General features: G+C 41.9%; 1 protein-coding gene across 1 annotated transcript in view; it reads left to right on the top strand.

The window, feature by feature from the left end:
- ccdc3a (coiled-coil domain containing 3a) overlaps window positions 1–13,771 on the top strand; it is a 71,813-nt gene extending 58,042 nt beyond the window's left edge. Inside the window, exon 3 of the mRNA XM_020509701.2 lies at window positions 12,842–13,771. Coding sequence (XP_020365290.1) covers window positions 12,842–13,111 — 270 coding nt within the window. The 3' untranslated portion in view covers window positions 13,112–13,771. The remainder of the gene's footprint in view (window positions 1–12,841) is intronic.
- The last annotated feature ends 2,874 nt before the right edge of the window (window positions 13,772–16,645 follow it).

The raw sequence follows: 16,645 nt of genomic DNA, 5'->3' as shown, positions 1-16,645 counted from the left end.
TGCAGTGCCACAACGATGCCACCCGAAGGTTGCAGGAACAGCAACTCTTATTCCGCTTGGGAACCCTGCAGCCCAATGGTATCAATGTGGATTTCACAAGTTTCAAAATCTCCCCTCCCCCTACCGCATCCCAAAACCAGTCCAGCTCGTCCCCGCCTCCCTAACCTGTTCTTCCTCCCACCTATCCCCTCCTCCCACCTCAAGCCCCACTCCCATCTCCTACCGACCAACCTCATCCCGCCCCCTTGACCTGTCCATCCTCCCTGGACTGACCTATCCCCTTCCTAACTCCCTACGTACACTCACCTTTCCTGGCTCCATCCCCGCCTCTTCGACCTGTTTGTTTCCTCTCCTCTATCCCTCTTCTATCCGCCTCCCACTCTCTCCCTATTTATTTCAAAACCCCCTCCCCCTTCTCTGATGAAGGGTCTAGGCCCGAAACGTCAGCCTCTCTGCTCCTATGATGCTGCTTGGCCTGCTGTGTTCATCCAGCCCTGCACCTTGTTGTCTTGCAATATATATAAGCCAATAAAGCCTCCATTATGTCTAATCTGTATAAATGGTTTAAATTGGCTATTTATCTATAGTCGAATTTTTGATATAGTGAAAATTGAAATAGTGAAGGTTTTGTGGCATGGTAGGTGAGCTGTTTACTTCTACCAACTGAAGATCCAGGTTTAAATTCCAGTCCAGGATTTATTTGCTGCAGAAGGGGCATTTATGTTGTGATTCAACAGGTTGCTAATTGTTCCAACTATTCCCCTAAGAAGTCTGTGAACACACAAAGCAAGCAATGTTATGGCAATTTAATGAACAAGGTGGATTACTTCATTTTTAAAAGATGTATTAAAAAGCAAGAGGTCTAGTGGGAGTAACACTTAAGTGTCAACCTCAATGAGAAACTTGTGATAGCTTAAATAAGAGCAAAAATACTGCAGATGCTGGAAACCTGAAACAGACACAGACACAGACACAGACACAGACACAGACACAGACACAGACACAGACCATGCTGGAGAAACTCAGCAGATCTGACAGCATCTGTGGAGAGTTAACATTTCAAGTCTGGTATGACTTCTTCAGAACTGACTTGAGACGTTAGCTGTTTCACTCTTCGCTTGTGGTAGCTGTTGTGCTTTCCTACAGTCAGTTTACCTTTTAAAAGATGAGCTCATGAAACCATGACCCCAATGAGAAACTTGTGACAGTGAGTTGGCAACTTGTTTACACCTTGCTCCATTTTGTTTCCACATGACTCAAATAGAGAGGAAACCAGGTGAGTTGTAACGCAGACTGTCAATTTGATACTAGACATGTTGGACCTTATTGTTGGATGTTAAAATTATGCCTCCCCTGCCTTCATTTTAGGAAAATCATAGAATAGATTGCCTATAGTGTGGAAACTGGCCATTCAGCCTATCAAGTCCACACCAAGCTTCCGAAAAGCATCTCAACCAGACCCACCCCCTACTCTGTCCCTGTAACCCTGAATTCCCCATGACTAATCCCCCTAGACTGCACATCCCTTTCTGCTCCTATGATGCTGCTTGGCCTGCTGTGTTCATCCAGCCCTGCACCTTGTTGTCCTGAACACTATGGGCAATTTAGCCTGGCCAATGCACCTACCCTGCACATCTTTGGACTGTGGGAGGAAACCCACGCAGACACAGGGAGAATGTGCAAACTCCACACAGGTGGAGTTATACCTGGGTCCCTGGTGCTGTGAGACAGCAGTACTAGCCAGTGTGCCACTCCCAAATATAAGACTGGCATCTTGATTTATTAATCTTTAAAAGTAAGGTTTTAACTTCCTGGATGAATATGTACTCCTGGAGGTTAGGAAGTCTGAAAGATTAAAATGCATTTCCAAACACACACCAACTTGCTCTATCACTGATCTAAGTTAATCCTCATGATATATTCTCCACCATTTCTCCTTCTCTCATGGATTAAGCAAATGCACATCTGGAATGCACATTTATTCTTCCATTGCACACGATAGGTACTGGACCAGAAAGCTTCCCAGGCCCAGTTGCCTGATGCTGGTAGTTCAAGAACCCAAAGCATTTGGTTCTACCTGTGCGGAGGAAGAGTGTGGTGACATGTGAATCAGTGGCTGGCTTCCCTTTAACAGTGAGGCGCTGAAGACCAATAACACATGTGTCATCACAAGGATGGCTCTCAGTGACCTTGAAGAAAATTATGCAGCTACGTGGAGCATTGTAGCAACACTATGTAAGATGTGTTAGCAAATAGGAGGCTGAGCAGAAAACTGTAGCATTGCTAAAGCAGATATAGGCATCTCTGATTTACAAACTTCTGATTTACAAAAACTTGCACTTATGAATGAGATCCCATACAGGCCTGTATCAATATTACTTTTAAAGATCTGACGTGAATGTTTCCTTGTAGAGTCATAGAGTCACACAGCATGGAAACAGACCCTTCGGTCCAACCAGTCTATGCTGACCATGTTCCCAAACTAAACTAGTCCCACCTGCCTGCATTTGGCCCATATCCCTCCAAACCTTTCCTTTTCATAAACTTATCCAAATGTCTTTTAAACATTGTAACTGTACCCACATCCATCGCTTCCTCTGGCAGTTTGTTCCACATGCTAACAATTCTTACTAACGGCTATTGTATATTGTCCTGATTCGTGTTCTGACTCGCATACAAATTAACTTACAAATGTTCTCAAGAGTGGAACCTGTTGATGACCTGGGCAGTATCTGTGTAAGAAAAGGACAAAGAACTGAGGGCTATTTCTAATGCTGGTGATTACATTGTCTCTAGTGGCAGCTGTCAATGTGTTAATGTGTGTGAAACTCATGTGAAACTGATGTTATTAAAATCATTCAAACACTGTGGTAATCTTGTGGACATTTGGGAATTATTTTAGCTGTGCAAGGAACAGTAGTGTGACCATATCTGAAATGTGTATGCAGTTTAGGACACCTTATTGATTTTGAATATAGATTTAAAAATTCACAAGAGACACTTCAGTTCTGTGGATAAATTGGAGAAACTGGGATTATTTACCATGGAGATTAAAAGGTTGAGGGGGTTTAGATAGAAATATTCAAAATCATGAGGATTTCAGGCAAAGTGGATCAGGATAAACAATTCTCAACAGTGGAAGGATCGAGAACAAGAGGGCAAAGATTTCAGGTAATTACCGAAGGAAACAATGAAGGCATTTGGAGAAACTGTTTCACACAGCGAGTGGTTAGGGTTGGAATTGGCTGGCGGTGAGTGTGGTGGAGGCATGTTCAGTTCAAAAAGGGAGTTACCATGTTATCTGAAAAGGGACAATGTTGAGGGTTACAGTGAGAAGGTGGAAAATGGCACTAGGTCAATTACCCATTTAGAGAGCCAGTGCAGACATGATGGGCTGAATGGCCTCCTTCTGCACTGTAACACTTCTGAGCGTGTGTGTCACAGGGCGTTCTGATAAACTTCACCTGATGAAGGGGCTACGCTCTGAAAGCTCATGATTTCAAATAAACCAGTTGGACTATAACCTGGTGCCGTGTGACTTCTGACTTCATTCTGATCGAAGCAGCAGGTAAGATCCCCACATAGTATGGAACTACTAAATGTTGTGGGAGCCTCCTCTGTGTGTGGGGATCCAGAGATGAAATGCTGTATTGATTTGTGCTACACAAATACCCTGATGGCACAAAGCATCACTGGGCATGGGTTTTATGAGAGTGGGAATCCTGCTCAGTGTGAAGTGAATTTTGCAGAATTCCCTGGAGAGTGGAGGGAGGAGGATTAAAGTGACAATTTGATGAATAGCTGCAGCTGTGAGTGGAGACAGACAGAGAGAGAGGGGTGTCAGCAGCTGTCGTATTTGGGAAGGGATTGGGGGAGTGAGAGAGGGGAAGTGAGCAATAGGAGTGGCTGGGATGACAGGGTGGAAGACTTCAAAAGTGAGCAGAAGACAGAGGGAGCTGTAAGGGATTGGAGTGGAGACAGAAGTGTGGGGACTGGTCCTTTGTTGGTGTGAGAGAAGCAGACATGTCAACTTGCATAGTCTGATCAAACAGATATGATTTACCACCATAGACTCAGGCCATTCAGCCCCTTGAGCCTGTTCCACCATTCAGTGAGATCATGGCTGATCTGTGACCTAACTCCACTCTTACCTCCTATTCCTTAAAACCTTTCTTACTTCTCAGAGATCCCTCAAATTCAGGTTTAAAATCAATAATTGATCGCTATCATTTGGAGGAGAGTTCCAAACTCCCATCATGTTTTGTCTGTCAAAGTGTTGCCTAATTTCTTTCCTGGTTTTTTTTTGGATTATGTTCTGGTCATAAACTCCCCAGATTCTCAGTCAAATTTAGCCTCACTGGCAACTTTGTATGATGCCTATGAAATCTTACCACTTTTCCTGCTGTTATCATTTACCTGAGGAATGGTGTTGGGACCCAATTGGTGTTTTGTGATCTGCAGTTTGAATACAGAGAGCTGCTCTGCAAGGTCCTGGCTTTGCCACTACCTTTTTTAAAGAGAGAAGTGAGAGAAAAGACTTCCATTAATGTAGCACCTTTCATAGCCACTGAACAAACTGCGGTGCTCTCCGTTCAATTGTCTCTCCCTTGTCTACTTTAAAAATTTAAGAAGTGATTCACAGGATGTTGGTGTCTCGAGCTGGCATTTATTGCCCATCCCTAATTGCCCAGAGGGCAGCTAAGAGTCAACCACAATGCTGTGGGTCTGAAGTCACACTTAGCCAGATCAGGTAAGATTGGCAGATTTCCTTCCCTAAAGGATATTAGTGAACCAGATGCGTTTTTCCAACAATCAGCAATAGTTTCAAATTCCACCATCTGCCTGGGTGGAATTCGAACCCACGTCCCTAGAAGGTTATCTGGGTGTCTGGATTAATAAATCTACTGAAATACCACTAAACCATTGCCTCTCTTCAGGTGATTCCATTGAACTTTTCATTTTGTGACCTACTTTTTTTTGGCTTAAACATTAGTCTCCTGCTTTGTGCCTGTTGTTTTGTTCTTGTTTGAGGGGAGAGGGTGGATTTATGAGGTAGTAGGTTCTCTGCCTCCCCCCTGCCCTTCCTAAAACATCAAGGGAAAACTTATGGTGTGTAGCAGTGGCTATCCTAAAGCTGCTTCCTGGTCAATCAGCTCTTAATAGACACGAAACTGGTAGGCCACTGAAGATCTGGGATTTGGGAGGCCACAGGGGACGGGTGGGAACACCTTGGGAGGGGACACTCCGATATGATTGTTGGGGGGGGTGCAGTTATGGAGGGCCACATCTATATCCCTGGGAGTCCCGTTGAGCCAGTGCTTGGAGTGGGGGTCCTTCTGCCACCAGTTAACTGCCCACATTAGGGGCAGCTGTCTCTATAATAAGCAAGCTGTTTATTACTGCTCCCACCACTGGTACCATTACGCTGGGGGCAAAGTGACGGGAGGGTAGGTGAGGGGCGGGGCAGATCTCCCACTGGATTTAACAATCCCTCATCTTTCAATCCTGTAAGTGGGTGGGGGGGAGAGGTGGGTGGGGGATGGGGGGGGGTATGCTGTTAAATCCAACCCATCAATGTGAGGCACTTAGAGATTGTGTCTTTACATAAGGAGTAGTGCAGAATTGCAACGTAACCCTAACCCGACTGCATGGGAGGAATGGTGTATTTGTGCAGTTCATTAAACATTTATTATTCAACATGCCCACTTTTATTATTTCAAGATATTACAAATGGAATTAATCCAGAACATGAGAACACAAGAAATTTGATTTGATTGATTTATTGTTGTCACATGTACCAAGATACAGTGAAAAGTGTTGTTTTGTGTGCTCTGCAAAGTGCATCAGGTTATCAGAACAGAGTGCAGAGTACAGTGTTACAGCCACAGGGAAGGTGCAGAGAGAGAGATCAACATTAACGGTTGAGAGGTTGATTCAAAAGTTACATAATAGCAGGGAAGAAACTGTTCTTGAATCTGTTAGTATGTTTATTCAAACTTTTACATCTTCTGCCTGACAGAGGGTGGAAAAGAGTATGGGAGAAGACCATTCAGCCCATTGAACCTGCTCTCCCCATCAATCTGATCATGGCTGATCTTTGGCTTCAACCCAACTTTCCTGTTACCCATCTCCCTCTTTCCCTGAGACGGCAAAAACCTGTCGATTTAAATCTGTTCAACTGCAGAGCAGTCACAATATTTTAGATCAAATCTCTCAATTGTTAACTCTTGATATACGATATGGCAGGGTTGGCATTATTGTACAGGAGATGCTGGCCACTCACTGCACGAGAAAGTAAGTCTTTCATCTACAGTATGTATTTCTCAGCATTTTAAAGACCTGAATGGTGTTTTTTTTCTCAGTCACCTTTTTCTCCAATAGCTTTGAGTACAAGATCAAGACTAATTCTTCAGTGTAGTACTGAGGGAGTGCTCCATTGTTAGAGATAACATCTTTCACAACAGAGATTAAACGAAACCCAAGGGTCTAGACCCGAAACATCAGCTTTCCTGCTCCTCTGATGCTGCTTGGCCTGGCTGTGTTCATCTACACCTTGTCATCTCAGATTCTCCAGCAGTTCCTACTATCTCTACTCATATCCTGTTTTGGATATAAAGCATTTAAATCTGAAAGAATATATACCTGCAGCTTAAGCTACACGCTGGTGTCTCACTCCACTTTCAGTGACATTTTATCTTCATATGTTATAGGTATTTATTCAAAGTTATTTATGATTTGCTAATTTTCTGGGGCCCTGCCAGTTTATTTTAAGTTGTCCATAGTTCCAGAAGCTAATACTGCCAGGAGTCCAAGTACTAACTTGTGAGGATAAATAATAACTTATTTTACTGAAATATAGGAAAGAAAGAATTGCTTTTATATAGAACTTGTTGCAACCATCAGAATTTAAAATGTCTTACAGCTAATGAACTACTTTTGACCCTTCTAACGCAAGGAATGCGGTAGGCAATTTGCATACAGCAAGGTTCCACAAAATGCAATGTGATCCCGACCAGATAATATATTTGTGACAGAAACAAAGTTGTTGGAAAAACTCAGCCGGTCTGGCAGCATCTGTGAAGGAAAAAACAGAGTTAATGTTTCGGGTCCGGTGACCCTTCCTCAGAACTGAATGTTTTTGTGATGTTGATTTAAGGGTTAAATGTTGGCTAGGACACCTTGAGAAACAACCCTGTTCTCTTTAACATAGCGCCTTAGAGACCTTTTACATCCACCAGGTGGATAACATCTCTGTTGCAGAAGATGACTCCCTCAGCACTGCACTGGAGAAACAGCCTTGATTCTTGTGCTCCAACCTATTGGAGAAAAGGTGATTAAGAAAGAACATGATTCAAGGCTTTAAAATGCTGAGAAATACATTCTGTAGATATACAAGAATCAAATTAAACCCCGCAATTCATAAGAAAAGTGGTGGAACAGTATCTGAGCACAGTTGGCATTCAATTAACTTCTTCAAAGACCTCAACAATAAAGAGTTATTTGGGAGCTATGAAGGTACAAACAGAGAGTAGGAAATTCTTATTTGGGTTGGAAGAATTGAGGTGAGAATGCTGCTCAGGTGATAAAAGCGGTACAGAGTGGATACATGGGGATGGATTTGATATTCAGTATTTTTTTCACTGATAACCATTACTGATCAATTCTATTGCTGAACATTGTCTCGGAGAGATTAAAGAATAAAGGTTGAGGTAATGATACTAGTGTCTGGAAATGCTGAGTTTAAGGATTTCCAAAGTCCTTCTCTGTTCCATGTTTTCTGCAGAATCAACAGATATTTATGACTAAAAAAGTTAAAAATTACATGATAGAATACTGAGCTACAATATTCTAAATGATTTACACATAGTTTATTTTATAATTAGTCTGTAGTTTACAACTTTAATGGAAAGTTGAACAGTACAATATTAAGTACAAAGTTTAATAATTTAACTTAAAATCAAATTAGAATTGCTTTCTGGTCACTTATTAAGTCTTAAGACCATAACACCATATGATATAGGAGTAGAAATTAGGCCATTTGGCCCATCCAGTCTGCTCTGCCATTCAATCATGGCTGATAAATTCCTCAACACTAATCCCCCGCTTTCTCCCCGTAACCCTTGATCCCCTTGATAATCAAGAACCTATCTATCTCAGTACTCAATGACCTGGCCTCCACAGCCTTCTGTGGCAGTGAATTCCACAGATTCACCATTCTCTGGCTGAAGAAGTTTCTCCTTATCTCCGTTCTAATAGGTCTTTTCTTTACTCTAAGGCTGTGCCCTCGGGTCCTAGACTCTCCTTCCAATGGAAACATCTTCCCGACATCCACCCTGTCCAGGCCATTCAGTATTCTGTAAGTTTCAATTAGATCCCCCCTCATCCTTCTAAACTCCAATGAGTATAGTCCCAGAGTCCTCAAACGTTCCTCATATGTTAAGCACTATTAAAAGTGTATCAGAAACCACTATTTTTGATTGTTCTGTTTAAATATCTTGTGAAAGACCTCTGTTCAATTCCTCTACATGATACTGGCTCCTACTTAGCTTCCCTCTTTTTACAATTGTTTGTCCACATCTGCTACATGTTTCTTGTTCTTCCACCTGGTTGTGGCATGGTGACTCAGTGGTTGGCACTGCTGACTCACAGCACCAGGGACCCAGGTTTGATTCCACCCCCTGGCAACTGTTTACATGGTTTGCATGTTCTCTTTGTGTCTGCGTGGGTTCTTCAGTTCCCTCCCACAGTCCAAAGAAGTGCAGGTTAGGGTGGATTAGCCATGGGAAATGCATGGATAGGGTAGAGGGGTGGTTCTGGGTGGGATGCTCATCAGAGGGTTGGTATGTATTGAATGAGCTGAATGGTCTGTTCCATACAGTATGGATTCTACGATTCATTTGACACTCTGGCTGATGGCCAGGACACTCTATTCTCTAGTTTGGCCTCTACTACAATTGCCACTCACCTGTTTCAATGTTTCTGTTACTGCTTGGTTATTTCACTTTCAATTGTCCAAAACTCTCAGAGATATTAGGTATTTCTGTCAAAGTGGAATTGGACAGTGTGTGTGAATGATGCTTTAGACCAAAAGCAAATAATAATTATTTTTGCAATTCCATCATTCTGTTTGTAAGGATTCCACTAGACCATGTTCTGAAAGTGTAGCACTACTGAAAAATATGTCAGGATCAGGAATGGTTTGACTGCAAGTGGCAGAGAGGTTTAAAAAAAACTCTATATATTTAACAAAAAGAGACATTTGTCACTCCCATAATGACTCTGGATGTGTTGATGCAGTGAGTAGTTTAGTCATGCAATGCAATCCCAAGTTGAATCCTCCATCTGTGCTGGGTTAGTTGATCACACAAGGCAGTGGTAAGGGCACAAAATTTGGTCCCTGGGTTAGGCAAAACAAATCCTGGAAATTCAGATTTCTAACCTGTGGCCATCAGTAAAAGCTCATGTAAGCGCATGTCAGGTCAAGATAGGATATGATTTAGCTGTCACACCCCACTGCTTAGTTGAGAAACCTAATGATCGCTCTTGTTCACATTGGTTCACTAACGCCCCTCAGGGAAAGAAACTACCATCCTTACCTGGTCTGGCCTACATGTGACTCCAGACCCACAGCAATGTGGTTGACTCTTAACTATCCTCTGGGCAATTAGGGATGGGGAATAAATGCTGCTTAGCCAGCGACGCCCTCATCCCGTGAATGAATTAAACAAAAAGAATAATGGCTAGTTCTGGTGAGTTAGTGGCTTGAAGATGCTGGAGAAACAAGGTGATTAAAATTACTGTAGGTGGTGTTTATTTCTTGAATAGTTAACAAGCTTGTATCAAAGTCTTTTCTGCTATTTTAACTATTGTTAACCTGTTTAAGGTAAATGGGTTTGGTCCTTCATGTAATAGTAGAAGAGTTTGGTACAAATGTAATAAGAGGCAATACAAGAATATTGCCAAAAATAAGCTTGATTCTTATATGCCAACAAGAAGGAGAAAATCTGAAGTGAAAAGGGAAAGGAAAATAGGAACAAAGTGGAGGCTGTTTGGCCCATCAGGCCTGATCCACCATTCAGTGAAATCATGTCTGATGTACCAACTAACTCCATATATCTGCAACCCATGGAGAGAAATCAAACTTGCTGTCTCTCCATGGATGCTGTCTGACCCACTGTGATCCCCAACATTTGTTGTTTTCAGTACAGATTCCAGCATCTGCAGTAATTTGCTCCTTCCATATATCTACATTTGCCCCATAGTCATCCTTTAGGACCTTTGATTAGCACAAATCTGTCATTGTTAGATTTGAAATACACGATCCAACTAGGATCAGCAGCAGAAGGTGATAACTGTTACATTTGTGGCTGACGTGTCACAGCTTCATGAATTACACATAAACTTTATGGACTGACAGACCACATCCATAAGACCCAGATTACATAAAGATAGGTAGGAAAGTGAGTTATGAAAGAATGTAAGGAAACTACAAAAGGACATCGATAGGTTAAGTGAGTGGGTGAAGGTCTGGCAAATGGAATACAATGTGGAAAAGTGTGAAGTTGTTCATTTTGGCAGAAAGAATGAAAAAAAGCATATTTCTCTAAATGGTGATAGGTTGCAGAGCTCTGAGATGCAGAGGGATCTGGGTGTCTTTGTGCATGAACCACAGGTGGTTAGTCTGCAGGTACAGCAAGTAATCAGGAAAGCTCATAGAATGTTATGGTTTATTGTGAATGGAATGCAAGAGTTAAGGAGGTTATGCTTCAGGTATACAGGGCATTGGTGAGACCACACCTGAAGTACTGTGTACAGGACTGGTCACCATACTTCCAGAAGGATGTTAATACATTCAGAGAAGGTTTACTAGACTAATACCTGAAATGAGCGGATGAGGAAAGGGTAGACAGGCTGGGCCTGTGTCCTCTGGAGTTTAGAACAGCCCGAGGTGACTTAATGTTTTAGCGAAGATCTGTAGCTCGGGTTGTGGCTGGAGATGTTGATTGGTTCGTCGAGCTGACTGGTTTTCATGCAAACATTTTGTCCCCCTTCTAGGTGACATCTTCAGCGCTGTCTAGCCTCCATTGAAGCACTGTTGTTCTGTCCCGATCTGAATTGATATGGTCTGGTCTGTCACGGTGGGTCATTCTGTTTCCGGTTTTGTACCGTAGTGGTATGTAGATGGGGTCTATTTCAACATGTTTGTTTATGGTATTGGTGGTTGAAAACCAGACCTCCAGGAATTCTCGTGGTGTCTTAGAATAAGGATAGCGCAAAAACCAACAGGCACGCTTTGCCAGTTACTCTCACAGATGAAAGGCCCCATACCTACAATGAGCAGGACAAATGTGATTTACAAATACCATGCAGCAACTGCAAGAAGCATTACATTGGACAGATGGGCAGGAAACTCGTCACCAGGGTAGACAAACACCAACTTGCAGCAAAAAGGCACAACCAACTCTCCCTCGTTTCTATTCACTCCAACATAGCAGAGCATCAGTTTAACTGGGACAACGTAACTGTACTAGGACAAGCAAAAGAAAGACAAGCACAAGAATTCCTGGAAGCCTGGTTTTCAACCGTTGGTACCATAAACAAACATGCTGAAATAGATCCCATGTACATACCAGTACGAAACAAAACCGGAAACAGAACTCCCCACCATGACAGACCGTACCATGTAAATTCAGAACGGAACAGAACAACAGCACTTCAATGGAGGCCACACAGCGCTGAAGATGTCACCTGGAAGGGGGACAAAACGTTTGCATGAAAACCAGTCAGCTCGGCGAACCAATCAACATCAGCCAGTTATGAATAGTTTATAACCTCATCACTTTCCTTAAGGAGAGGAATGGAAAACCAGGACATGTTATTAATCACTATTTTACTTAGGTCAATATGTGCTGAGTATTTCTTGCTTTTGCTGCACTGATGCCTTTTGAGAACTATTTGAGTTTATTCTTGTAAGATGTAACATGTAAGACCCGAAGGGGATTTGACTGGGTGGATACGGAGAGGATGTTTCTTCTTCTAGGAGAATCTAAAATTGGGGTCACTGTTTAAAAATAAGGGGGGGGGCGGTGTCCATTTAAAATGGTTGAGGAAGCATTTTCTTTCTCCAGGAGTTCCCTTCCTCAAAAGGCAGTGGATGCAGAATCTTTAAATATTTTGAAGGCAGAGGGAGAGAGATTCTTGAGTTCCAAGGGGATGAAAGATTATTGGGGATATGAAGGAATTATGGAAGTAAGGTTAAAGTTAGATTAGCCACTATCTTACTGAGTGGCAGTGCGGGCTCGATGAGGCAAGTGGCCTACTCTAGACCTTGTTTATACGATCATAGCCCGAGACGTAGGAATTGACGTTGGCCATTTAGCCCGTCAAATCTGCTCTGCCATTCAATGAGACTACAGCTGGTTTTATAATCTTCGACCCCACTTTCTTCATAACCCTTGATTCCCTTACTGGTTAAATATACCTTGAACATACTGAACAACTCAGTCTCAACAGCCCTCTGCGGTAAAGAATTCCACAGATTCACTACTTTCTGAGAGAAGAAATTCCTCCTCATTTCTGTCTTAAATATGTGACCCCTTATTTGAGGTTATGCCATCTGGTCCTAGACTCTCCCACAAAGGAGTAACAACCTCTCCACATCTACCCTGTCAAGCCCCCTAAGAATTATATATGTTTCAATAAGATCACCTCTCATTCTCCTAAACTCCAGCGCACTGATTATTTGTGAAGGTTGAGTTCCACCACGGTTATATAGTTCTTTAAGTGCCAAGAAAGACATTACAAATAAAGAAATAGCATTAAACTTGTGCTCCTTTTGCAGCTCATGTGTTCTACGGTGCAGAAGGCACTTTTTGAAGAGGAAGACCGGGTGAAGAAATTGATCAACAGAGTTGCCATGCTGGAAAACCGCAACAGGCAGCTGAAGGACAAGGTTAAGAGAGTGAAACGCACCCTGCGGCAGGTGAAGAAGAACAGCCGTCGCATGGAGCAACTGAACAAAAAACTGCTGGAGAAAACAGCAACCCCGCATTATGTCAAACCCGACTCCAACTCTGAAAGCATAACATTCAGGCAGAGCACAGGGCATTGAATTTGTTACACCTACTTTTGCTTGCCTTGTAAGTTACTCAGCGAGCTAACACAGGAGGTGCTGGGCACTTCGGATAGCTCAATCACTGTACACATGTCAGTGATCGTCACCAAAGACCACTAGGAGACCCTTCAGCCAGTTATGAATAGTTTATAACCTCATCACTTTCTTTAAGGAGAGGAATGGAAAACCAGGACATGTTATTGCGCACAGTATTAATCACTATTTTACTTAGGTCAATATGTGCTGAGTATTTCTTGCTTTTGCTGCACTGATGCCTTTTGAGAATTATTTGAGTTTATTCTTGTAATTGAGGAATAAATGACCCCATACTTAGCAGCACCATTGTTGGTATGTAAGGTGTAGACAATATCCATTTGTTTAATGCTTTTTTGAAATGGAAACACAGGATTCCTTTGTGTGGACAACAGTATGACAGTGATGCTGCAGAAAGCACGGCAATTCTTTAGTCCTCTGTAAACCTCTTGACACATTTACACGCAATATGAATTTTGAAGCCTATAATGGTGAAGTTATCTTGTACATTAGCAAGTGTAACTAAGTTTAGACAGTTTCACAACTATGGCCTTTATCTGATTTCTGATCTATTTGTAGGATGTTTTCTACATATTTCAATAAAAATATATACTTTGCTAATTATTTTGCTTCTGGTGGTGGATAATGATTTTGATTTCTTATTTTAAGCCAGCCGTACCAAGTCTGGAAAGTCTATAAAGAACAAACTTAGAAAATCTCTCAGCTTTTGGATAAGATTAATTATACCTTTGTGATTATTGTTATTCGATTTGTAATCTTGCACATCAATCTCCTTGACTAATGACAAAGTGTTTCAAAGATTACAGATTATTTCAACTCTCCTTTGACAACATAAGGGCTTGCCAGTATAACAGCGTGACGTTTTTCTTGGCTGGAACAAAAGTATTGAAAGTAAAATGGCTTCTACATGTTGTCAGAGAACAAAAATGATTAAACTGTTGAAACTGTTTGCTTTGACAGCTGCTCAACTTTGATGTTTGGTTGTGTGGTCTAATTGCTGGCCTGGTGTTCTACAATCCATGCACAAAATTCCTTAGCAAGCTTCAAAGGGTTCCTGTTGTGATTACTTCCTAATAATGGTTCACCCGAAGTGGAAGCCAAATTGAGGTTGAAAGATCTGTCAAGGTAATATTCGAATTTCCCCCACCTTCTCAATTCCAATTTCCATATGGCGAAGTTCAATAAAGTGGTGACTTTGAATTTTTTTTAATCAATGAGACATCATCTATTGTGAATTTTCTGCTAATGTAATACAAAGCACGTATTTTATAGAATACAAAATTGTTTCCTCCTTTTAGTGTTATAGACTGCTCTAACGTATCCATGATATAGAAGCATGTCACATAATGAGAAAGTTGCCTTTAAGGCAGTTAAGATTGGGCAATAAACGCCGGCCTACCTGAGCATGATCATATCCCCTTGCCCAGAAAAATTCCCAGAAAATAGCACGAACTGATTGAGTGATCATTTGACTTTAAACAAGATGTACCATTCAACTCTTCTGTTGTCATGGTTTCTTTCTAATCTTTGGTCAGTCTAGTTATATCAGATCGATCCAATATGATTCCTATTACTCTACGCTGTGATCGGATGATGACCATTGAGACTAATGCTGCCTGCACCTCCTGTGTAAGAATGTCATATTGTATGTTGAAACTTTATTAATACTTATTGTGCTTCTGAATTGTATCACACGTGTTTAGAATAAGGAGCAGCCCATTGGGTCCGTTGTACCTGCTCCACTAGTTAATCTGATCATTCCTAATTCTAGTCGTCAACTCCTCATTCTCTCCATTTTCCCCATATCACTTGATTTGACCAGCCATGATTGAATGGTGGAGCAGACTCAGAGGGCTGAATTGCCTTTTTTTTTCTACTCCTATACCTTCTAGGCTTCCCCATGTATCCAAAGATCTATTGATTTCCATCTTGAATATATTCCACAACTGAACATCTTTAGCTCTGTGGGCGTAATGAATTCCAAAGATTCATAATAGAGTAAGTTTTCCTCATCTCAGTCCTAAGTGGCTTAGCCCATATCCTGGGACTGACATTCAGTGTGAATCTAGACACACTGACCAGTGGAATCAGTCTCTCTACTCCCATTGCCAAATGCTTTTATAATGTTATAGGTTTCAATGAAATCTCTTGGGTAGACAAACAGGAGGCTGGAAGAACACAGCAAGCCAAGCAGCATCTGGAGGAAAGGAGCAGTCGATGTTTCGGGTATTACCCTTCTTCAGGAACATAGAACATAGAACATTACAGCGCAGTACAGGCCCTTCGGCCCTTGATGTTGCGCCGACCTGTGAAACCAATCTGAAGCCCATCTAACCTAAACTATTCCATTATCATCCATATGTTTATCCAATGACCATTTAAATGCCCTTAAAGTTGGCGAGTCTACTATTTTTGCAGGCAGGGCATTCCACGCCCTTACTATTCTCTGAGTAAAGAACCTACCTCTGACATCTGTCCTATATCTATCACCCCTCAATTTAAAGCTATTAAATAAAGGAAGAGTAATACCCGGACTGCTCCTTTCCTCAAAATGCTGCCTGGCCTGCTGTGTTCTTCCAGCCTCCTGTTTGTCAACGAGATCTCCTGTTCTACTGAACTTCAGAGAACATGGGACCATTCTACTCTAATGGGATGGAGGTTAAAATTTCCCTTTGTCGACATTATTTAGACCTACAATTTTATTTAAACAGAGAACATTGTCAGTTCACTTTAAAACTTTGCTGCCTATATACTAACTCACACCAAATGCCTGTCACTAACCTGCATTGGTTCCCCTTATGGCAATGCCTCAACTTGAACATTCTTCTCCTTATTTTTGAATCCCGCCATGACCTTGCATTCAGCTGCCAAGTTGCTGAATCTCTAGATCTGTCGCCCTAACTCACTCTCCACCTTTAACCTATCCACTTTGTTCAAACTTTTGGCCATCTCTATCTCAACTACAGACTTTGCTGGAGAAACTTAGCAAGGCTGACAGCATCTGTGTGGAGAGAAACACTGTTAGCAGTTTGAGTCTGGTAACCCTTTATTTAACTCCGTTTCTCTCCCCACAGATGCTGCCAGCCTTGCTAAGTTTCTCCACAAATTTCAGTTCTTGTTTCAGATCCTGCAGTTCTTTATCTTATTATCCAGGCAGTCCCTGGGCTGCGACTGGGTTTTGTTCTGGAGTCCGTCTGCAAGTAAACTTGTTCGCCAGTCGTAACATAGCGCAAGACAATAAAAAGGAGCTGTTTGTAAAATGTTCGTATGGAAAACAGGAAATGTTCGTCTGTTGGATCTTTAAAGTTACACCCCTGAATGAGATTGCATTTGTAAGTATGAATGTTTGTAAGTTGGATGTTTGTAAATCAGGGATCCACTGTATACCATTCTCCCTCTCATCTGGCTTAATATTCAGCTCAGTTTGATGCTGCTGCTGTGAAGTGCTTTGCTGGCACTTTAAGAGGCTGAACCTGC

Source organism: Rhincodon typus, chromosome 22 (assembly GCF_021869965.1).
Source record: "Rhincodon typus isolate 14 chromosome 22, sRhiTyp1.1, whole genome shotgun sequence".
NCBI classification, from domain to species: Eukaryota; Metazoa; Chordata; class Chondrichthyes; order Orectolobiformes; family Rhincodontidae; genus Rhincodon; species Rhincodon typus.
The sequence above is the reverse complement of the archived record's forward strand: the minus strand, read 5'-3'. Positions and strand labels throughout refer to the sequence as shown.